This window comes from Pipra filicauda, unplaced genomic scaffold, assembly GCF_003945595.2.
Source record: "Pipra filicauda isolate LSUMZ 115617 unplaced genomic scaffold, ASM394559v2 scaffold140_size2443280_pilon, whole genome shotgun sequence".
Lineage (NCBI taxonomy): Eukaryota > Metazoa > Chordata > Aves > Passeriformes > Pipridae > Pipra > Pipra filicauda.
The window spans coordinates 1534911-1553984 of NW_024103885.1; the positions used below are offsets into that span (position 1 = coordinate 1534911).

At 42.7% G+C, this 19074-nt stretch overlaps 2 protein-coding genes across 4 annotated transcripts in view; one reads left to right on the top strand and one right to left on the bottom strand.

The window, feature by feature from the left end:
* Window positions 1-4047: 4047 nt before the first annotated feature.
* LOC113995639 (multifunctional protein ADE2) overlaps window positions 4048-19074 on the bottom strand; it is a 42657-nt gene continuing 27630 nt past the window's right edge. For both annotated transcript variants that reach the window (XM_027735903.2, XM_039378563.1), the window contains 9 exons: window positions 13538-13583; window positions 12693-12890; window positions 10019-10197; window positions 9248-9427; window positions 9044-9157; window positions 7296-7379; window positions 7015-7195; window positions 5897-6055; window positions 4048-5242 (listed from right to left, as the gene is read on the bottom strand). In XM_027735903.2, coding sequence (XP_027591704.2) covers window positions 5076-5242; window positions 5897-6055; window positions 7015-7195; window positions 7296-7379; window positions 9044-9157; window positions 9248-9427; window positions 10019-10197; window positions 12693-12890; window positions 13538-13583 — 1308 coding nt within the window. In that variant the 3' untranslated portion in view covers window positions 4048-5075. The remainder of the gene's footprint in view (window positions 5243-5896; window positions 6056-7014; window positions 7196-7295; window positions 7380-9043; window positions 9158-9247; window positions 9428-10018; window positions 10198-12692; window positions 12891-13537; window positions 13584-19074) is intronic.
* The window catches only part of PPAT (phosphoribosyl pyrophosphate amidotransferase), a 47995-nt gene continuing 42227 nt past the window's right edge, over window positions 13307-19074 (top strand). The window contains exon 1 of one of the 2 annotated variants that reach the window (XM_039378564.1): window positions 13307-13632. Coding sequence is in view for 1 of the 2 variants with exons in the window: in XM_027735906.2 (XP_027591707.1) it covers window positions 14165-14292 (128 nt within the window). In the remaining variant the exon portion in view is untranslated. Of the gene's footprint in view, window positions 13633-13804; window positions 14293-19074 lie in introns of those variants that run through there. The other variant, XM_027735906.2, reaches the window with a different exon arrangement.

Genomic DNA, 19074 nt, shown 5'->3' on the forward strand with positions numbered 1-19074 from the left:
CAGTTGCTAAAGAAGTCGTTACACTTCTAGTTGAGGGGTTTGATTTCATTTGGTAATTAAGATGGAAGAATGTCCTATATTGGAAATAACTTTTAAAGCAGACTGAATATGAACCTGTACTAGCTGGGAAGCTAGCCATTTACTAGATGTTTAGTGTGTTAGAAAAGGGAAATGATGTAATGGGAAACTGGAGGCTGTGCTGTATTAAGACAAATACAGTCACTTTCCACTCCAAACAGAAATTCTCTGGAGCTTGGCATCTTAAAATACTTAATTATATTATCTATTTGAGTGACTGTTGGTTCCTTGCACTCAAGAACTTTCTGGTCTGTCAGCTCGGAATGTTTTTATCAACATAAAGAGCTATACAAGGGGCTTGGCAAAGTGGGCTACTACCTTGTTCCTAACAGTGCTGTAAGGGGAGGGGAGAGCGGTGATGTTTCTTTTATCCTTTTTTTATATTTTTATTTTTCCCCCTCTTGCATCAGACCTGACTCAGTTCTGACTGAGGGCTCCTTGTGGGGACTGCCACAGCCCCTCCTATTTCCCCTGCCAGTGTATCAGACCCATTTATCAGACGTTTCAGCCGACTGCTGCCTGCTAGATGAAGTCCCAAAGTCTGGGAAGCAACAAGTGCCTGTGAAGGACAGCCCGTTCTTTTCTGTGGAAAGCTCTGTCCTTGAAAAAGACTTGAACTTGATGCTTGATATTCACAAGCATCTGTTGAGCTTCTGGCAACTTGTTTGCTGTACTGTTTTTCTGTGAAGATACCCTCCTACTGGTGATGACATCTGTCAGCAGGAGGGGAGAGAGAAAAGCTGTTACAGTTAATTCTTTTACCAAGTTCCATGCAAATACATCTTCATTCCGTCTTAAAAGATGCTTTGAATTTTACCTTCCACATGGAACAACAAGTCTTCTAAGATCTTTACGCTCAGAGTATACTCTTCAGGAAGTAAATCCTGCAGAAAGCTCCCCACTCTAGTTGAACTGACATTTTGTAGTCATCATGATGTCCATACAGAAGAAAGTTAACAGAACCTGTCTGACGCCTGCTACAAGACTCCTGAGGCAGAAACCCAAAGCTCTAGAGGCAACCTGTGTTGTGGTTATTTAAGGAAATAAACTGAGACAGTGTGGGGGTAAAAAGGGAAATTAAGATCTTCCCTTGCTACAGGTCTCTGCATGCCTTGGTGGTAAAAGCACTCTTCTAAGAATTAAGGGAAAGGTTAAGTTTTGTCCTTTCCCCCAGCAGAAAGGTGACCAAATTGCTTATAATCAGGGTGTCTGTTCTAACATGTAGTAGAGTGCAAGTTATGTTTTGTGTATATGGGGGACTTTGTGTATCCTGATAAGGCTTTGATGAGTACCAGGCTGTTCTGCCTTGTTAAGACCTAAAGTGCTTCTGCAAAAGCAGGACAGTGGGTGCTTAAGTGACTTTAGGTCCCTCTTGCCCAGGGAGCCATTGCACAGCAACACTGAGGAGCTTTGAATGCACACGCTTAGATCTGAAATGGAACAGGGATTTGGGAACTGGAACTGCAGCATCATTCTAGAGGTAATTAAACTATGCCAGAAATTCAGGGTTTGTGTTGGATTTTTTTATTTTGCTTTTTATCAACCATCTCTGAAACTTGAAAGCTTTCTCCTCTTGTATGTACCTTGAAACAAGTCTTGATTGTTCAAACAACCTTTACACCTTATTTTTGTCTGAGCCCAGAAATTGATCATTCTCATGCGTATGCTTTTGGAAGTTTTGAACAAGAAGTGTGCTCTGAAAATGCATGACATGCCAACTGCAACACAATCCAAATACAGTGCAACTGGCACCTCTGATTTTATTTTAAAACATGGCTCAAGATTTCCGACACTATTTCACAATTAAGTTGCATGGCTAAAGAAATCACTGGGGCTGTGAGAAAAGGTCCAAATGCCCACTCTAGTGAGGGAACAGTCATAATTTTTCTTTGAGTGTGAATTAGTTTAAAACAAAGACTGCCTTAATGCCATCCCCAAGAAGCCTAAAGCACATCCTCGGCCTTCAACTCGCTTTTACAGCTCCCCCCAGGCAGTGGATATTGAAACCATACTTTTGGTCTTCCAGATAGGCACTTTGAGCTGTGGATGGATGACAAACCAGTGGGAGCTGTGACTTGATTTCCCCCTTATTTTCCTGAATGTTTTTTGGGGGGGTTGGATTTTTTTGGAAACAAAGTGATATAAAAACTGAGCACCAGGTGCCACTCACCTGTACCTGAAGTAATGTAGGATGTAAACCAAGTTCTGCCCTCAGCACTTCCCTCTGCTAAGTCCAAAAAGTTCTTTGCTAATATCTTTAAAGAACATATACTGTTAAGCAGGCAACTCTGCTAATTAGGACATGCTCCAATCCAGGGTCCTAGGTTCCACAGTGGATGCTCAAAAATTAGACTTCCATTACAGGTATTCCAACTCAATTTACAAAATACAAATAAACTTCGGTAACTGCTCTATGTAATACTTTCTGTGAAGATAAAAGCACTTTTTAAAGTAAGAATTTGTTGGGATTGTTTTTAAAATCCAAAAAAAGCGCAAGGGCTACAAGAGCAATTTCTGACTGAAGCAATTTTCAGGTTATTGCATCAATGTAATAGTTGAAATGCTGAATCATGGGGAATTATGTTCATTTCACAGCAAAAACTTTGTGAAGAAGTTCCAGCTGAACTAAACCACTGAACGTTTTGGCCTTTAGGACAACTACATTAAGTCCTTGCAGATATGATAGACTTTGCAGGTTTTGTCTGCTGATCACAGCAACACACTGTTTATGTTGGCTGGCTGCTGTCTTACTGCTTCTTTGCAAGGCAGCTGCTCAAGCAAGGATTTGCTTCCGAGAGTTCAGTACAGACTGCACAAAAAAAAAAGCAACCCACTCCATCCAAAAGCTGAAGAATGACCATTTCTATGGCAACTAAAGCACTTGCATGCTCATGCCCAAGATAAATTGGCACAATCTTACAAATGAAGTTTGTATAATCAGAGTGAAAGTAATTTGAGAAAGGTAACTAGAGACTGAACAGAATATTCCAGGTGTAATACTCAAATCATCCTCTGTTACTAATTTTTATTGCATGGGGGAAGACTGTACAGAAAAAGCAAAACAGCACAGCAATATAAGGTGGAAGAAGAGAGCAGTGGCTGGCTGCAGTTGTCTATCTCACCATGGTGGTAGGGTGGTCAGGTGACTAATAAGCTTGTCAGGTTGATTACCCATCAGAGCCAACACCCAGTGTAGTGCTGGCTAGAGAGCAATAGGAAATGACACCTTCACCTCTTGTGTAACTTCACCCTCAGGCTGTGTATTGTTTTGTTATGTAGCTGAGCTAGCAGACTACTGCCACCAGGAGAAAGAAGTGCTGCAATCTCCTTTAGAGTTGTTGGTTTTGGTGCTTGCCTGATTACAAGATAAGATGATCCAGTCCACTTACCCAAGCAAACTAAGAGCATAGAGTCTTTTCACCCGTTAATTCTTCTAATAGGCAAAGTTAATACCACTGTCTTGGGAGGAGAGCTAGCTGACAGCATGCTTTTAGCTATGCCACAGTTAAGTATGCAGGCAAGTACAAACTTGGGAAATAGTTTGCTCGCTGAAAAATATTGCAGTCTTGAGGATCTTCACTTCTAAGTCAGTGATAGTATGCCACAAAGGAATTTCAACCTCTTTGTTCAGCACTAGCTCTCACTATTATTGATACTTCACTTAAAAATTTATTAGAAAACCAACTGCCCTCAAGCCTAAGAAGTGTTTTAGTTGTTTTGAAGCCTGTTTGAAGCCTGAAGTACTACACCATCATAGAGCAGTACTTTAGGAACAAAGCAATGCAGCTTCCTGTAACACTAAGACACTTTATCAATAGCAGAGTATCTTCCAGAAGGCTGTCACATAATAGCATTCCTGGCAGGTTTTAGTGCATAAGCTTTTTATCATTAACTTGAAGTCCTAAAGCCATATACCAGAGCTGATGGCTACTTCTGAGTGTACTTTTCAAGAAGTCTCCATAAGGCAGCTTTGCATTCAGTAGTTTATTTATAATTGTAAAAGCATAAGTGTTACATACGTTGAGTAATTGCATATTTGTTAGAATCGTACCTACTCGTAAGACTGGTGTGTGCAAAGACAAGTCATGCTTAGATTCCCCCCCAGTAGTTTGTTGCTTTAGTATTTATTCCCCTCTTCAGTTCAGTAAAGTTTCCATAGAAACAGAGTGAGGAAATAGAGATATATAATAGCTAGAGTCATTGAAGTGTATGAAGACATAATCACCTAGGCCCTTTAGAACTACTGAAAGTAGAGGTCTACCTAGTATTTAAAAGGGCAAAGCCCAGACTAGGCAAAAGTTACAGCAAACAGGCAACAAGCCAAATTACAGGTCACTTAAGCCAGTTGTGTTTATAGCTTCTTATGAACATCACATCATTCCAAAAGATAGCAGTGGGGTACATATACACACACATATTTTAAAAAAAGATACATGTATGTATATATATTTTTTAAATAAGGCGTGTATTTATTTCAGGCTCTTAAAATATTTTTCCACCCCCTTTTCCCATTAACACAGCAGATGTTGCCATTTTATTGCTAAAGAAAGCATACCATCATTGCAAGCAGAACAGCATCAGCACTGGCTTTAGTCAGTAGTCCAGTTGAATTAATAAGGTTCAAGACATATATTAATAGTACAGAAGAATATTACTGTTACAGAAATACAGAAAGACTAAGCTGAATTCTATTTGAGAGCGCACCAAATCATTCTTTTGACAGTCTGTAGTATAAACTACAAAGCAGAACAGCACCATTTTGGAGCAACAGAAAGAGATACCTAAAGTACTACTTCCCCATCTCTACTTAGTTGTTATATTAAAAAAATACACAAGGGAAGGATGAGGACACAGACTTCATCTTCTGCTCTAACAATGCTTTCTTCTGCAAGAAATGATGCAGGACTTTTGAGCTCATTCAAATATAAATCCTAATATGAATGAATATGCACGCCGTTTTCTTTGTGTAACTAATAATAGTCACTTGTTAGTATGATTTACAAGGAGCACTCTCTAAGTTTTTTGTCAGCCTGCTTCAAGGAGATCCAGGTGTTTAACATGCTTGATCGCAGTTTGGCCCACACCAAATGGTTGTTTAACCCAAATATCTGGGCAGCAAACTGAGCAGCTCCTTCAGGTGACAGAGTAGTAGGACAGCTAAGACCTGCAGAGAAGAGAATGCCACTTATTAAAGCATAGTTTATAGTCAAAAAATTGCCTCTGAAGAACAACTTAAGACAAGATTTGTTTCAGCCTCCAGGTGCAATGATCCAGTTTTAAAGCTAGTGAAGCACCACATGTTCCACTACTTCTAAGATGACTGCTTTACGGCATTTTAAACCAAAAGCCATCAAACCAAATGACTCCCCTTATACAGAGGTAACGGACTTCTGGGTCCCCTGTTTGCCAAGCATCCATTCAAGTCACTAACAAAGTTAAAAATCGTAGAGGTAGCAACGCACTGAAGTAATAGTTAAGTGTTGAGGTCTCACCTATAGTAGGTATTATTTGATCTTTGGTAATAAGGAAAACGCAACAAAATTCAAATATTTAAATTCCCATTAGTACTATTTCCAATTTCATACTGGAATATTTAGCAAGGATAAGTCAAGGTTTATATTTTTCTAAAGACTATTCCTATGTAATCCTTGCTCTGTCTATTGGGCTTTTTGTCATGAAGAAGTCCAAAGACTACAAACAACATATTTCTAAAGACTTTGCTCAGTACTGGTCCAGCTACTTTTCCACATGTGTGTATACCAGAACAACAAAAACAGAGCTAGATCAGAACAGGAGCGTAAGTTGAAGATCATCTTACCACTGGGTAGTCTGAGAGAGGACCACACATCCTGAGTGCCCCAGTCAGCTGAGAGTGGAGGGCAGTTGACAACTGGGTAAGCAGTATTACCAGACATGACTGGCCCCAAGCCATTGCTTCTGCCAGCGACTGCAACAAACACTGTTGGGATTCCATCTCCTGGTGGGCAGGAAGACAATCAGTGATAAGCAATCCACCTTGTTGTCTACCACCTGCTTTCACGGGAACTTTATCCAAGTCCACAGTTCTGTTTGCAGTTGTTTTGTCAATTCCATTACATGGCACTAGAATTTTGTGTTCACCTTCCCCCTTTACAGAAATAACTTCTAAATCTTTCAGCCTTAAATCCCACCTACTGTTTATCACAACTAAAGTTAGTATTTCTTACTCTGCCTCTGAGGGGAAATCTCAGTATCAGAGAAAGAGGTGCTGCTTAGCTTTGTAGAGAATATAGCCATTAAACCTCTGGCATCGTTCAGGTGTTCCTCTCCTTAAATCTTGAACGGTTCACCTCGAAGTGTTTCTCAACTATGGTTACCACATTTGTAGTTTCACTAAGTAGAAAGTATACTCGCACAAAAATAAATAGTTCATATCTGCTAGGCTATAAACAGTTTTGAAGAGATGTCAAGTTTTCTTGGCAAAGACAATAATTTAAGTCAAGCATCTTTTTCTCAGGACATCTGAAGTAATAAGCAAGAATATTTTCACGAAACAGGCAGGAAAGCATAATGGGAGCAACATCTGCTTTGTAAATAACATAATAATATTCAGAGTCAACTAGAGAAACTATCATTCCTCCTTGTTTCAGAAGGGCTGGAATCATCAACAAGATGCTACAATAAATGTGTTAACGTGATCAAGGCTTGGGCAAAGCAGTTCTGGTACTGAGAAAAGCAGAGGACGGAAGCTGTGGCTGGGCAGTAGGACAACACATTACTCTGAAACTGCTTAGAACAGTCTGTCATTATGCAATTAGCAAGTGTGAATCAGCGTTGTAACAGCTTGGTGTTCTGTTTAACAGAAAATGGAAAAACCCCACATAAATCCTCAGGTTGCCAAGTCATTCTGGAACATGATGCTGTTTCAATTCAAATCAGTATTTCTTTGGCATTTACCTTCATATTCTGCTTTGATCCTCAAGGTTTCATCCGGCCCTTTATGAGCAGAGGTCACTCTTAATTCACAAGGAATTCCAAAGGTTGCACATGCCTTTTTTATTTTTTCACAGTGACTGAGGTCAGAAGGAGATCCCATCAACACCACAACTCTGCCCTGGCTCTTTGTTTTCAGAAGCAGCTAGGGAGAAGAGTGGAGAGGGAGAGAAAGAAAAGCAGTCAGCAGAATTGAAGACATGGAATTATCAAAGTCTAAATGTGTTGTTCATAAAAACAAGTACCTCCACTCTCTCTGAAACCCATTCAAAGTTTCTCTTAACCATTTGCAGTGCTTCAGGAGTCACTTCTTTCAGGTCCCGATAGGACTGAAAAGAGGAAAATAAAAATACTGAAGTGTTGTGGTTTAACCCCAGACAGCAACCAAGCCCCATGCAGCTCACTCACTCTCCATCATGGGATCAGGGAGAGAACTGGAAGGGTAAGAGCAGGAAAACCCATGGGTTTGAGATAAAGACAGTTATCTGAGATAAAGACAGTTATCTTTATCTTTGAGATAAAGACAGTTTAATAGGGAAAGCAAAAACCACATATACAAGCAAAGTGAAACACAGAATTCATTCACTGCTTCCCATGGGCAGGCAGGTGTTCAGCCATTCCCAGGAGAGCAGGACCCCATCACATGTAACAGTTACTTGGAAAGACAAACACCAAACGTCTCGTTTTTCCTCCTCCACCCCAACAGTATATACTGAGCATCATGTCATATGGTATGGATTATCCCTGTGGTCAGTTGGAGTCACCTGTCCAGCTGTGTCTCTCCCAGCCTCCCACGCACCCCCAACTTCCTCACCAGCGTGGCAGTACAAAAAGCATAGAAGACCTTGGCTCTGTGTAAGCCCTGCCCAGCAATAACAAAAACATCTCTGTATTATCAACACTGTGTTCAGCACAAATCCAAAACACCAGCCACTGTGAAGAAAATTAACTCAGCCCCAGCCAAAACCAGCATATGAAGTTAATGTGGTTTGGGTACACAAAGCACTTATTTTGCTACCATAATAGATAAGATTGCCTGTACCAGCCAACCTACGTTCTACATCATGTTATCATGGACCTTATTTTAGGGAGATGAGCAAAAGCACCAAAGCAATTCATTCAAGCATGCTACTACATAATTCAGGTCAAGTAAACAATAGAGTAGTTCTGCTTTCCAGTTTAAAATTAATACCCTTCCTCCCATACACACTTTGGAAATTGTCCCCTGTGGCTTACAACCAGTTTCTCTCACAGAGTCTCTGTGAGAGAATATCTTAACATTGAGAATTGTCTTAACAACCATGACAAACTCCAGGGCAGAAGCATTCCCAAACCAGTTCTTTCATAAACTACTTACCTGGTAGTTCAGAGATATTTGAGAAGTATAACTGCTACAAGTTTAAATATAGGACAAGTTTTGTTTGAAATTTAAGTTTGCAGTCCTCATATGTGGGCAGAGTCTATTAGTAACACTTTTAGAGGCAACAATATTGAATTCATGGTTAAACAAAAATAAATAATGAAGAAAAGTATCCTCCCTGCAGTTCCCTCTTATGTATCACCAGATCTCTACTAGTAGAGGATACCACTCTGAATAAAGAGAGAAATTTGGAGGTAGATCTGGGAACCAAAGCTTCTATTCTTCCCACTGATTTGTTATCCAGATAATATTATTATTATTATTATTATTATTATCTGCACAAGTCATATTCTTATCATCCCTGGAAGCTCCACACTTTATTACAATAGCTCCAGCCAATAGTGCTGTTGGGTATTTCAACTGAAGATATACAGAGGATTTTTTTCCTACCACAAACCAGATAAACTATTTAAATGAGAAGAAACTCAGACATTAGGTACCATATGAACTACTCTGCAACAAGATAAGACTATCTAGAAAAAGCCATACTGAAAAAAGTAACTCCTACAGTTTAATATCTGCTTTTATTCTCCCTCCCAGTTGACTTAGAAGGTAAAAAGATTAAAGCATTACCTGTTTGTCCTTCTGCTGGCTTCTGTCTCCTGCTGGCCACAGTCTCCATGAATCATTATCAATAACATCAGCAAGAACTATTTCTTTTGTCAGCATATTAACACCAAATTCAATCTAAGAAGACCGTAAGAATCCTATTTTAGTAAATATACAGTGACATATTTCCTGTCAGAACTGGGATCATAAAAAATGAAATTCTTATACCTTGAGGTCTACCAGAGTACAGTTTTGGGGCTGCCATGCTTTTTCCAGGATCTCAAAAATAGCTTGAGTAGAACGAGCCATAATATCCACTTCAGTCTGGCCAATAGTAAGTCCAGCAAAACAGAATTTTGCTTCAATTATTTGCTCCTCAGACCACTGTGGATCATTATTAGCATCATCCTTTTAAGAAAACCAGAAAAAATACATCACATAATTTAAGCTTGCTATTAGAGGAAAATAACCATTAAAAGATACTAGGTTTTTCAAAAAGAAAATACAAGTTTCAAACTACTATTTTATGACTAGCATTAAAAAAAGTGACAGGATACACCAAAACCAACATTTTAAGTCACAATTCACAAGATACTTCTTTGAGCATGCATTTCCAAAGAATTTCGGAATCCTAAGTGACTATCTAGCTACTTACCCTCACCGTGCAAGTAGTGTTTATTTTAATTTCTTCAAATGTATCAACAGATCTGTTTCAACTGGTGCAGCTTATGCCTAAAAAGTTCTTATACCTACGTTTTTCTATTCTTACGTACAGTTTGGCTTGTTGTTCTTTGATGGCCCTGTAAGCCAGCATTGTATGCACTTTAGACAAAATAGCTGTTGGACAAGAATGCAAGAAAACATTAGGATGGCAAAACTACTGATACTGAGAGGGTTGGTCAGACACTAGCACTACTTGCTTCACCTGTCAGCCCTTTAAAGGAGATAGAGTTCTACTTCTGTTTAAGTTTGATTAACATCACAGGAAAGGAAACTTACCTTGTAAAACATCTCAATTTTGGGTGGGTAAAACTTATATCCTTCTTTGACACCAGGGTTTCTCTTGAGGAAGGAGCCAGTAGCAATTCTTCTGCACACCCATTCAATTGGGATCATTTCACAGTGAGCTGCTATGAACGCTGTGTCACTCTGTTTCCTGACAAAAGCTGTTTTGATTCCTAAATATAAAGAGAGCAGCTTAGTTCCATGAGTAGGCACATTCCACACTTGAAACAAGGGTCACAAAATGATCTTTAATTTTAAGTACATCTGAATCTTGTTCTTCCCTGGATTTAAGGGACATACTGAATCTTTTAAGGCTACCCTGGCCTTGCAAAAGGCAATCAGTGCAGTTATTTCCCACAAGTCTTTAGTTTTGCCAGTTTTATCATACTACACTCACTTGTAGCTCAGAAATCCTGTTCTTGCAAATAATTTTGTTCACAGAGCCTTTTTTTCTAATAAATCTATCCTTCACAATGTTTTTGTTTGTTTAAAAAAAAAAAATTAGCAGCAACCAAGTACCCAACCATGCTCTCTGGTGGAACATTCATTACACATTGAATTGTGTAATTGGAGGGTTTCAAAGTAAAGGGAGCATGGTAGTCTTTACTATTTTGCTTAATGGAGGAGGATGGGGCAGAGGGCAGAATGGCTTTGTCCTCCCTTTCATTGCAAACAGTTATTTAGGGCACTAGATCTTAAAGATTTCTTAGGCAAAAGACAGTAAAACCCAGAAGCTTGTGTACCCAGAAGCTGTTGCAGCAAGTCAGCATTTCTACACGGTAAGATGACCGACCCCGTATTAAACAGGGACAGCCAACACGTTCAGATCAGCATTTTAAGTGCAAAATGGCTCTTTTTTTAAATTTAGCTTTTGAGGAAAGTCCCACCTTTCTCCCCACCCAAGAGCAAGACAACTGTCAAGCCCAACTGGCATCTGCCAGAAACAGAAGGCAAAGGAGCTGCATTCAGTCAAACTAAGGAGTACCTCTATTCCACACCACTTCCAGAGCCATAAAGAAGGAATTAAAAGGTCTTAAAATATAGTATTAACACTGACTCTTCAGATTTTGTTGCATTTCCTTCAAGGGCAGAATGATTTAAATAATCAACTGCACATTAAGGCACTTCTAAATCCAGGCATTACAGACCCTATATGGTTCACTACTACATTTTTCATCCGTGCAGATGTGCTTTTGCTGGGTTGACATTAGCTCTATTATAAAAGGGAGAGAAACTTTAACAGAACTTCGTAAATCATCAACTCTGAAAGAGCAGGTTAGGAAGAGTTGCACAATAAGGCAGCCATATTATCTGCCATTTACACTCAAATAAGCAAAATGGAAAAGAACCCTGAAAGGTCTTTTGTTGCTTTAAAAAGCAGCTGCAGTTTACTCTGCATGTTTTTCCACAGCACCTGTGGAAGGTATGAGCACAACCCATTTATGGATTTTTGACAGGTCTACAGAATGGCTTCTTCATGTTCAAAGTTCACATTTCTAGGAAATGAAATATTTTCATTGTTATCTTAGCTTGCCATTCAAAAACTAGGCAAAACATCTCACTAAGTGTTCCTAAACAAAAACTGGTAGTTTAAATCAACTACAGATATGATCAGATACCTTGGAGGCTTTCTTTGTACTCCTAAGAAAGCCAGTGACTGAGGATTACACTGAATTACTTGATGTATCTTTGTCTCAGTCTATATTTTAGGAACCACACACACAAAAACATGTAACTCTACAGAAACCATCTGTCTCTTCCTCACATATGAAACATACTAGGACTTCACTGTTTGTCTGAGAGCCATTACTACACCTTATAACAGATAATAGAAATTCTAGACTAACTCAGATGGTACCCAAAGCAATCTTCATGTGAATGCTTCAAAGCGCACTGAGCACACAACTACAAGCAGTCTTGACCAAGTTTACTGGTGCTTGTACTACAGTACTGTTTGCAGACTCACCACCAGCACAAATTCCTCTTTGCAACCTGCAAACTTCTCAAAGACATTTCAAAATGCTTTCTCAAAGCAAAGCTACTGGCTCCATTTTTGGAAATGCAGGGCAAAACTTACCCAAGTGACTCAAGTTAGTTATGTATTCTGTGACAGCTCACTTTTAGCATCAGAGATATTTTGAGTTTTTTAAAGTAGGCTTTAAGCTTCTGACACATTCAATACAGACTGATAAATGTATTTGCAATGTGGTCCTCACATGTGTTGTAGAAATGTACAAAACTAACAGAAACTTTATGTTGCTATAACACAACTGAGAGAGGAAAAATACACTGTAATTTAATGTTTTAACATTCATACACAAATTTCACACAGCCTAGACATAGTCTGGCAGTGCCACTAGCTAGCAGTGACTTCTATGCAGGCAGATGTATGCAGAGGGGAGGATTAGGGGCACGTCCAAACAAGTAGGAGAAACTATTGTAGTTATCTGCCAGACTAGATTACTGCAAATACTCTCATGTTCCAAATGAACAAGTCGTCCACCCATCTCTAAAGTACAACAGAGAAAAGCATAACTAAAAACTAATAAAAAAGAGACTAAAAAGCCACCAGAGCCTCAAGGCAGGATAAACCCTTATATAGAAAAAATGCTGTTTTGCAACAATGTCTGGAACACACGGGTATATACTCCACCTTTGAAATACTTACCCGCTTCCTGAAGCAGCTGAAACACACAGCTAGTTGTTGTGTTGGAAATGGCAGCCTTCCCTTCCATTCGGTCCTTCCTGGCCGCATTTCCCGCCGTTATTTGGTCTTTTGACTGCATCAGAACACATCCCGGGATGTCTGGCAGCTCATACACTTCTTTCGTTTTACCTTCATTAACTTTTTTACCAAGTTTCAGGTCTACAAAAATTAAAAAAAAACAAGAAATCAGTTTAGGATTGTTTAGACTTGTTTACTTCCGCACGCACGCCCACAACCTTCTCGTCCAAAGGGGCACCCAGCAGGACCCCGCGCTGCGGTCAGAGACCACGAGGAGCTCGCTAAGCCCCCACCCACGGTGCGACTTGGTCACGTTCCCCCCGATCAGCGAGGCCGAAAGCCATCGCTCCCGGCTCCTGTCCAGGCGGCCCCGGCTCGCCAGGGACGCGCCGGTTGCAGGCGGGCAGGTCCCGCGGGAGGCGGCGGTGCTGCCCCGGCCGTGGGGAGCCGGGAGCTGCCGCCTGAGCGCTAGAGGCAGGACCCGCGCCGCTTTCACCACCTTTTTATCTTTGGGACAAACCCGGAGCTCCGCGATATGAGCGGCGCGGGGCGGCAGCCGCCCGCAGCATCCTCCACCTGGAACTGCCCGTCGCCGTCTCTCCGGCGAGACGGGGGGCAGCCGTGCCCACCCTCGTGCTAGGAACGGCCACCACAAGAAAAAATATATAAATCAGAACTACGCGAGAAAAAAGTTGGCTCCGGAGCACTTCCATCCCGAGCCCGCTAAGCGGACACTGGCCCGCGGGAGCGGCGCCCTCGACCCACCCCCGCGACGGCCGCCCGGTTACCTGATGCTGCGGGGGCCATAGCTGCGGCGGGAGCGGGCGCGGACACCTAGAGCACAGAGAGAACCTGAGCGCACGGCGTGGGCTCGGCCGCTGGGGTAAGAAGGGGCTGGCGGAAGGGGCGGGCAGGCCGGGCCGCGGAAAGCGGCGCCGCCCGCCAATCGCCGCCCAACGCAGCGGGGCGGCCCCGCCGAGCCCCCCGGGCGAGCCCCGGGTGGCAGCATCTCCCCCCCGTCCCGAGCAAACACGGCCCCGGCCCGCTGCCCAGCCAATGTCGACGCCGCACCGCGCCCGGCCCAGGGCCCCCCGCGCCCCCTGCCCCGCGGGCAAACATCCCCCCCTGGTCTGGAGCGCCCCGCGGGCAAATATCCTCCCCCGGCCTGGAGCGCCCCGCGGGGTCGCGGGGCCGAGGGGAAGCGAGGGGAGGCGGGGCCGAGCGAGGCGGCGGTGCGGGCCGGGGGTGCGGTGCTCGCCCCCCCGCATGTAAATGAGGGCGGGAGGCTCCCGGTGGCCCGCCGGGAGCCCCGGGCGGGAGGCGCTGTGGGCTGAGCGCGCTGCCGGCAGCAGTGCGCGGGAGCCGCCGGAGCGGGGCCGGGACTGAGAGCGGGGCCGCCACGTGCTACCCGCGCCATGGAGCTGGAGGAGCTGGGCATCCGGGAGGAGTGCGGCGTGTTCGGCTGCATCGCCTCCGGCGCGTGGCCCACGGAGCTAGACGTGCCCCATGTGCTCACGCTGGGGCTGGTGGGGCTGCAGCACAGGTAAGGAGGCGGGGGGGGGGGGCTCGGGGGTCGGCTCTGGCCGGACGGGGCCACCGTCCGGAACCGGCGGCTCCGTGTCGGGGCCGGGCCGCGGCGGCTGCCCCGGGGCCGGTCGGGTCCCCGCGCCGGCACGTGCAGCTGGGAGGGTAGCGGGCGGCGGGAGCGGGCTGGGACGGGAGAGGAGCGGGCTGGTACAGGAGTGGGGAAAACAGCGCGGCCGGGGGGCCTTCCTGCCCCAGCCGGTCCCTTCCGCCCCGCGCTGGCGAGGGAGCCCCGGCCGTATCCCGGAGGCGAAGCGCAAGGAACGCCCCGGCGCCTCCCGCCCCCTCGGGCCGGCCCCGCCGAAGAAACAGCTCTCGGATGCCTTTGGACCTCGGCTGCATCTCGCTTGAGTCGCATCCGCTGCCGGGGCCGCGCCGCCGGCCCGGGCGTGCGAGCGTATCTGCGCGGAGCCCGCGGTGTCGCCGCGCCTCGGGCGGCGGGGATGCGCCCCCTGCAGCGGGATCCGCTGCGGGATGCGCAGAGGGATGCGGGAAAGCGCCCGCCGCCCCGTCCCAGCCACGCTGGGCGCTGACCTGCCGGTGGCTCGGCGAGGCCCTGCCATCACTCTCGAGATGCTCTCGTTAAAGTGTAACTCACAGAAATCGAGGTTACCGAAACCGAGCAGTACTTGAACGTTTTTAGGCGCCTGCTAGCCATAGTGGATGGATCTATCACCATGATACAATAAAACTTCTACCTAGCATGTCTATGGCAACGTACAACAGACCTGACTCGCTGTGATCCATGTGGATGCAGAGTGCAGTGTGAAGTTTGGGTTCTGCTTCCATTTGGTTAGCATCCAAAGTAATAATGTTATGGTCTGACATATACTAATCATTTTTTTAGTGGTGCCAAAAAGGGATATCCTCCTTGTGGGAACACGTGCACAGACAAACACACACATGCTCGCTTAGTGTAGTACATGCTGGGCTTCTGTTGTACACACAGCCTGTATACTGTGCTTATCTTCACAGTTGCAAAAAGTGTGCTAAATAAACACATTCCTGACAGTCTGCGTAGGTGGGCTTCTCCAAGTACACATGCACTGAATAGATCAAGTATGTTCTTTGTATTTCTGAGGTCACAGACATGTAAAGGTTGCTTTGAAATTGTTTTTGGACCAACAATAGGAAATAGTTTACGCAGAGATTTTATGTATATTACAGTGGAGTTTCATATACTTTTACTGGTGAAATGCTGCATCCCTACGTGATTCTTGTATCCTAATAATTCCGTTTGGGCTGCAGGTGTGTCATTTATAAGCTATATATATTTGCCAGTGTCCATCAAAAAAAATGTTGTTGGAAGTTATAGAGCTCCAGAATTCAAGGAACAAAGCCATGTAATTAATAGTCTCAATTCAGGTTGTGCCTTTTATCTGTGAAGAGGCTGGATAAGAAAATCTTACTTCAGTTTTTGCTTACAGTTGCACTGGTGGACCTGGAGTTTCTTAGTTGGAAATAAAATGATCGATGTATTTTCATTACTTTCCTTTTCATTATCTCAATTTTCATTACAACCTTATTTCATGATTTTTCAATATGCATTTTTTTCATATTTTTTTTCTTTCTGATGGGCACTTGACAATTATATTTAATTTGCATGAGCTTTTTAATATCAGATATCCCCTGTGGAGGACACAACTGTAGACAGTAATACTAATGTTATATTGAAACTAAGCAGTTCACAAGTTCTACAAGATGCTACACACCTAAAGACATACATGCACTGCCTCTGATTCTGATTTTCTAACTCAACAATTGTCAAAATTTTTAAGAGATGCTTTCTTAGAGACATAAACATTGCATATGTAAAGTGAAATTGGGTATACCTTTGCAAGCACTCCATAAAAGTCTGTCAAATAGCTGAGATGTTAATTTTCCCATTTCCTACTTAAATGTTTCTCTCTAACCTCTTTGCATATTTCCTCCTATGAGGTGTAGAAGAATTAGCATCCCTATCAGGAAGTAATAAGACAATAGCTATTTTTCTTCCTACTTTTTGGAATGTATGTTGAAAACCAGAATTAAGATTTAGCATTAACTGCATCAGTAAATTTCATTAAGCCCATTGTTTTAAATTTAAAAACTAAGACTTGTCTCTTAACCATAGGCCTTTAAAGATAAGTAAATATGAAAGAAAATTGTAGTAAATATTAATGGGCCATCCAAGTCAGGCCTCAGTGACTAACAAATTAGACTGGCCACTAGAAAATACAGTCCTTCAGTGAGGATGTTTGCAAATGAAAACTTGAAACTCTGTATGCTGGATCAGGCTATCAAAATATTTAAGCATGTATTCAGTGGGGGGTGTGTGTGAGTGGTGCTCAATGCTGCTCTGAAACTATTCTGCATGAAAAATTGGAGTGTATATGTAAGCAAGGCTCTGGAGCCCACAAGTAGGTATATCATGAAAGATAAAAGATAGAGTTGAAATTTCACTAACATGACATAAGCAGAAACAACTTTAAAAGTTGTTTGGGGTTTTGTTGGGTTTTTATATATATATATATCATTAAAAAGCGGCTGCTAGATTGTTGAGGCTTAAATTCACACTCCTTTATAGCAGAAGTTAGAACATGGCTTTTCATTGGCTCTTACTTTATGATGGTGAGCTGTGAATTAAAATGAAAACCAGTATATTCCTACTCACAGGCTAACCAAGGCCTTCCACACACTAAGAACATTTTATTGATTTAACTTGACACCATTTTAACATTTTACAGCTATGTTAGCAGCGAACGTTCATTATGTTTGAAAGTTTTCATTCTGCTAAAGCTAGTGCTGTTATTCTGGCGTCAACATTAAAAAGGCTCAAAAGTAGATGTTCTAAATCATCTCTGCATTTTGAAAGCCAGGGAACAAAGTCTTTGCAAAATCCACTGACAGAGTGCCAAAATAAAATCAGAGGATATTGGTAAGGAGAGAACATTCTTGGGGGCGGCGAGGGAGGGAGGAGGAGTTACTCTGAGTTACAAATCTATTAAACATCATTTGAGTCCTTGACCAGGACAAATTTGCAAAGTTAATCTTCGAACAAGTGTGATTTCTGTTAACTTTTTGCAAAATTCCTGAGAAAATATTTTTGGCAGTAATACTGTGTACAGAAACCTGAGTGCATCCAGTGTTGTACTGGTTTTTAGAAAAAGGCTTTGAAAGGCCTCTTCTATGCAAGTGGAAGTCCTGTTAAGTCAGGGAATAATCCCTTGTCCCAACTCAGCTGGGCCCGTGTATGAAATTTGTTGAGTGGAGGCTTTGCCAGTGTGCTTTTTGGTACCTTTCCTGTTACTGTACTATTAAACACACCATCTATAACACTGCTGACGCTTTTGAGAAAACACGCAGGATCACTCTTGAGGAGAAAAGACAGCGCAGAAAGAATCGTGCCTTGCAGAGTGTACCACCCGGGGAGTCTTTCTGCTGTGCCTTTTGCAACCGAACATGTCTAACATGTCTATCTCGTATTGGCCTTTTTAGCCACCAACGTGCTTGCAACAAGCGTGGGTAGAGCCTTCCCAAATCTTCGTTCGCAAAGCCTAGCCATGACACTATTAAAACCCACATAACAGAACCCAGATAATTGCCAATATAATTCAAGAATTTTTACTTCTCTTTCAATCTAGTTTTTTTTACTGGTTGCTTTCCATTAGCCATCATTCCAAATACCTACACTCGACATAGCATAATCAAAGTGCTAACCTTCTATATACAATGTCTTGGCTACAAGATAGGGGTCATTTTAAAGGCCATTTAGCAGGCTGTTGATATCCTGACTTACACCTTGAATCTTCCAAACAAAAAGCTTAAAATTGTGCTAGTATTTGGATGGGAATTTTCTGAGGAACACAGATATGCTACACATAATGATTTAGTATGTAACATATATACCTCTTCATTTCATTTCAAGAGCCCATTATGAGTTCAGCAGACCCTCATTCCCAGGTGCAAGAACTGCAGTGTTAAATGTTTTAATTGTCTAAATACCAAATTTTATAATTAATCATATTTCTATGTAAAGTCCCTATGGAATATGTGGGGTAAGATGTTCGTCTAGCTAGTGATTGAGTCTGTATGCTGTTTTATGGGAACATTCCTGCTGTATGTACTGGTAAAACATTCCTGATTACTTTCAGAGACACTGAATGTGGATGTAGAAACAGTTTTATCTTTTAGTTCTATCTTGGCTTAAGTTTTAGGCCATTCTGCAGGTGCTGACAGCCCGATGCTGCAAAGCTTGCTCCTGCAGGAAGAGAGGAGGAGCAAGGCCTTTTTGCTGTGGTGAGGTCTTATATCTGCTCAGTTGTTTTACATAACATCCTGCAGGGCTCGGGTTCCTGCAAGTTCATTTTTGAGAAAGTGAAGATAACATAGATTTCCATTCTAACCAGGTTCAGGCCGCTTAGATGTACATGTCACAAAATGCTTTCAGTATAAGCTCTTATCTTTGGATGTGGAGTAAGCAACTGAAACAAGATAATGTAAGACTTCCCATTGCATTAACCTACCTATGGAGTTGGGGTGAGACTCAGCATCATACAGCTCTGCAGTAATTTTCACAGATTGTTCTGTTGACTTGTCTGGCTATACCTTAAATTTTAGCCCCATGCATGGAAAGAGGGTTGCGCACAGCGTTGGAAGTTCTGACTGGGTAGTGCGGTTCCAATAAACTGTCCTTCACTATCTGCCATGTTTTATATTACCATTCCCAAAACATTGAAAACAAGAAAAAAAAAACGGGTTT